Genomic DNA, 4,582 nt, shown 5'->3' with positions numbered 1-4,582 from the left:
ACACAGGCTCCTCCCGGTGTGGCGCCATTGTCCCCAAGCATCCCGCTGGACGGGAAGCACAGCCCCGGCCTCCACACTGTCACTGGAGGGGAACACGGGGAGGTCTACGTAGCCGGGAGCCCTGGCAGGGCCATCCATCTTGGAGAGCCCCACGCCGTCCAAGGCAGCCTCTGTCTGCTCAGCGAGGACATCCCTCGCCCCTCCTGGTCCACCCTGCCCTCGGACAGGAGCCCCCTTCCTGGACCCCAGAAGAGGGAAGCTCAATTCCATGATCCGTGATGCTGGGGTTAGGAATCCGAGTCGAGGAAGTGGAACACCCCGCCCAGCTGTGGAGGGCCTGTGGAAAACTCCCTGGTCCTGCCCACCCAGTGCAGGGCCACTCCCCTCTCATCCACTGGACAGACCTGCCTGGCCCCCAGGTCCTGGCCTCCCTGGTCCGTGTCCAGGTCTGTGCCGACCACCTGTCTACACCCACAACCTGCGCTGCAACATCAGAGATCCCCGGCTTTCTGTAGGTACACACTCTTCCTGCCTAGAGCGGCCACCAGGACCCCATTTGATCAGATTCAGCGCGTTCCCAGGCTTTCTTCCTGACACCCTCCCGGCTCACTCCCTGAGCACCTGTGGTGTAGATGCTCGCAGGAGGACCCTGCTTGTACTGAAGCTTCATCAGCTGACTTGCATAGTAAAATCAAGACAGGTAAATGCCAGAAAGCGATAAAGCAACGACGTGATGGTGACCTCAAACCAGTGGCAGACACACTGTGTCCCGCATCTGCTGACAAGGACAAGGAAATGAGATTCCTGTCCACAGTGAGGAAAACCGAAAAAGGAAGCCTTGCTTGACGATACACCTCAGCTGGGTGGAAGCCTGTTTTGGGAAGCAGCTGGCAGGAAAGTAGTCATCTCTGGGGTCTCCTCTGTCTGTTCCAGATCGTGCCAAAGTGGTGAGGGGCCTGCCGGACGTGGCCACGATCATGGAGGATAAGGTACTGCCCTCCCTGGCCAGCAGCCCCACCCATGTCCCCTCGTGGGTCCATCACAGGCTGTGAACTACCATAGCTCTGTGGGTTCAAGACCCAAAGGGTCGGGGTCAGCCTAAGGGCCAGAGCATGGCTGAGTGACGAGCCTCGCTGCGTGTGGTCTGAAGGGCAGCCCTGCATCCGGGGTCAGATCCCGTGGAAGGCCTGACCTCTTCCCAGCTACCCTCTCTAGACAGCCCTGGGCATCTCGGGCAACCCTAGTTTCCAGGGGGGTTCAGCTGGCTCACCCAAAAAGCCCGCCTAGAGCCAAACTATGCCAGGCTAGCATTCTTTTTTGTTTTTGTTTTTGTTTTGTTTTTTTGAGAGAGAGATTTTTGCTATAGGACCTGTGCCCAAGAGACAGAGACAGAGAGAAAGTGAAGTGAGAAATCACCCCCCAAGGGGGATGGCCATGCCACAATCCCTTCTCTTCCATTCTCCTCTCGGGATCTTGGGCATGCACATACATACACCTGGTGTGAATTTTAAGCCGCCAGATCCGGGACTCAAACTGCGGTCGAGTACATGGGAGTCCAGCCACTTAACCACTACGCCATCTGTTGGCTCTGAGTCTAACATTCTTGAACACAAGTGCTAATACTGTCATGTGCTTACTTCATGCAAACCCTAGTCCCCATGCCTGGTATTCTCTAGCTCCTTTACCATCAAGACATCCACATGAAAGGAGGTATTATTCGTCACACTGCGTAGCTGAGCAAACTGGGACCCAGAGAGGCTAAGGAACGGTGCGGAAGTCACACAGCTGAAAGGGGCAGAGCTGAGACTCCCACCCGGCAGCCCAGCTCCAGGGCCTGCATGTCCGACCACTGCAGGACAGGGCTCGCGGGAGGACCCTGCTTGTACTGAAGCTGCATCAGCTGACTTGCATAGTAAAATCAAGACGGATAAATGCCAGAAAGCGATAAAGCAACGACGTGCAGGCTGTTCTGGAGCTGGTCATTGCCGGGGTAGTAACAGTCTCGAGTAATAGTGTCAGCTAGCAAGCGAGGCTGGGGTTTCCACTGGTCATTGCCAGGGTAGTAACAGGCTCGAGGAATAGTGTCAGCTAGCTAAATGCCAGAAAGCGATAAAGCAACGACGTGCAGGCTGTTCTGGAGCTGGTCATTGCCGGGGTAGTAACAGTCTCGAGTAATAGTGTCAGCTAGCAAGCGAGGCTGGGGTTTCCACATCCACAGGTTCAACCAATGGTCCGTCAAATGTATCAAAAATAGATGCATAAAGAACAATGCAGGTTAAAAAGTATAAACGACGCGGTATAACCACCACTTACAGGGATCCGCATCGTATCAGGTGGGAGTCCTCGGGCGATGACCGAGAGCGGGAGGATGACGAGGGTCTGTGCAGACACTGCTTTATGAGCAGGCCCTGAGCACCCATGGATCTGGGTACCCCTGTGGGTCTTGGAACCAATCCCCCATGGACACCGAGATCACTGTATTCCTATGGAAGAGTCGAGGATGGAGGATACGGGAATGAAATAAAACGTCTCAGCCCAGCAGGTGGTGTGGTGGTTAAGGCACTAGATTCCAAATGGCCAACTCTTGTGGTTTGAATCCCAGACCCACTGGCTTGAAAATTACACCGGGCACATGAGTGTGTACACCCAAAATCAAGAGAGGAGAATGGAGAAGAAGGGATTGCAGTGTGGCCATTCCCCCAGGGAGTAATTTCTCACTTTCCCTCTCTCTCTGTTTCTCTACAGTGAGCACACATGCCTTATAGCAAAAAATAAAAAACAAAAACAAATAAATAAATAAAAATATAATGTCTCCCCCCTTTACGGGTTACAATAAACCACACACAGTGAATTTAGCACAGGAAGCAGCCTGTGCTGGGGGCTGAGGGCGTGCAGGTAGACGCCAAGTTCAGATTACAAGGAGGTAAGACTGTTCATTCCCGTCCACTGAAACAGACGCTGTGCCTGACCTGCGTCATCTCAGGAGACCCCACCCCTGAAATCTCCTGGCTGAAGAATGACCAGCCTGTCACCTTCCTTGACCGCTACCGCATGGAGGTGCGGGGGGCGGAGGTCACCATCACCATCGAGAGAGTGAGCAGTGAGGACAGCGGGCGCTACGGCGTCTTCGTCAAGAACAAGTACGGCTCCGAGACGGGCCAGGTCACCATCAGCGTGTTCAAGCACGGGGACGAGCCCAAGGAGCTGAAGAAGATGTGACGGCGTGTCCGGTCTGCACGGACAGCGGGGTCAGCCAGTGGGTCAGAGCCTGGCACAGGCCGTGGGTGGGCAGGGGGAAGGGGTGGGTGGAAACCAGGACATGAGGGTGGGGTGGGTGCACACAAAGGTCATGGTGGGGTCCCGAGAAGCCTCCAGGAGGCAGGACAAGACGTGGACTGGAAACAGACCTCGGGGCGAGACCCGATTCAGCTCTTCGCTCTCTGGGAGCCTGGCCTTCTCATCCAGCACGCGGTGCCCCACTCCAGGGCCCGGTCACAGCCCCCGTCCAGTGGCCCTCAGCGGAGGTGCCTGTCCTTCGGGTTGTGGCCATGGAGCTGGGTGGTGGGTAGAGTCAGTCTGAGCACCGCAGGTCCCCAGAGGCCCAGGGCTGAGGGTGGTGAGCCCTGCCGTTCCTGGCACACCACGACACCCTCTCTCGGGTCCTAGTGTCAGTTCACGCAAGGTTCACACACATGCACTTGAAGGCCAGCACGTGTCCGGCTGAGGCTGGCGTGGGAATACAAAGACAGACGTGCAGGCCTGCCAAGGGACGTCTCAGTCCCGCAGGGGGGACGAACCTGCTAGAAATGACTCCAGGACCAGGCAGGATGCTGACAATTCTGAAACAGGTCCTCACAAGGAGCTGTATGTGGTCAGAGGAAGGAAGCAGCTGGCCGCCCAGCTGAGGGAGGGAGGGCTCTAAAACGCCCAACTGGAGGGCCAGCAGGTGGCGGAGTGGCTAAGGTGCTGGACTTCCACACGGCAGACCTGGCCACGGTTTGAGTCTCAGACCCAACATCTTGAAAAAAATCACACTGGGCACGTGTGCGTGCATGCCCAAAATGCCAGGAGAATGGAGAAGGGATTGCGATGTGGCCATCCTCCCTGGGAGGTGGTTTCTCACTTCCCCTCTCTCTGTCACTTTCTGTCTCTCCGGCAAGCTCACACTCCCTGTAGCAAAAACCTACACACACACACACACACACACACACACATACAAAACATACAGACTTGGTATCGGGCCCCGAAGAGTGAGTCCGATCTGTCAGTGGTAAAGGGAGCTGGGCACTGAGGAGCAGGGCACGGTAGAGCAAAGTGAGGAAGAGGGTGGGGCTGCTGGATGCCAGGCCTGGAGCTGAAGGAGCTCAGGGGCTTTTCCAGCAGGGGGCCCTGGCAGGTGTGCAGATCCTGGCTGGTCTTGCCTGATGGAGCTCAGCATAGAGCTGGCCGTCTCACCCCTCTCCAATGTCCTGCCTTATAAAAGTGTGGGTGGCTAATAAAATTCTAGATGTTTGTTGTAAGTTTTCAGACAAGCCTAGAAATTATAAAGGAGGAAATTTACATCGCTCTCATCGCCAGGAGG

At 55.9% G+C, this 4,582-nt stretch overlaps 1 protein-coding gene across 1 annotated transcript in view; it reads left to right on the top strand.

Annotated features, from left to right (window-relative positions):
- The window catches only part of MYOM3 (myomesin 3), a 76,031-nt gene extending 72,048 nt beyond the window's left edge, over positions 1-3,983 (top strand). The window contains exons 34-35 of the mRNA XM_006159470.2: positions 934-989; positions 2,956-3,983. Coding sequence (XP_006159532.1) covers positions 934-989; positions 2,956-3,219 — 320 coding nt within the window. The 3' untranslated portion in view covers positions 3,220-3,983. The remainder of the gene's footprint in view (positions 1-933; positions 990-2,955) is intronic.
- Positions 3,984-4,582: the final 599 nt, after the last annotated feature.

Source organism: Tupaia chinensis, unplaced genomic scaffold (genome assembly GCF_000334495.1).
Source record: "Tupaia chinensis unplaced genomic scaffold, TupChi_1.0 Scaffold000628_1, whole genome shotgun sequence".
NCBI lineage: Eukaryota > Metazoa > Chordata > Mammalia > Scandentia > Tupaiidae > Tupaia > Tupaia belangeri.
This window is presented reverse-complemented; position numbering and strand designations above follow the sequence as displayed.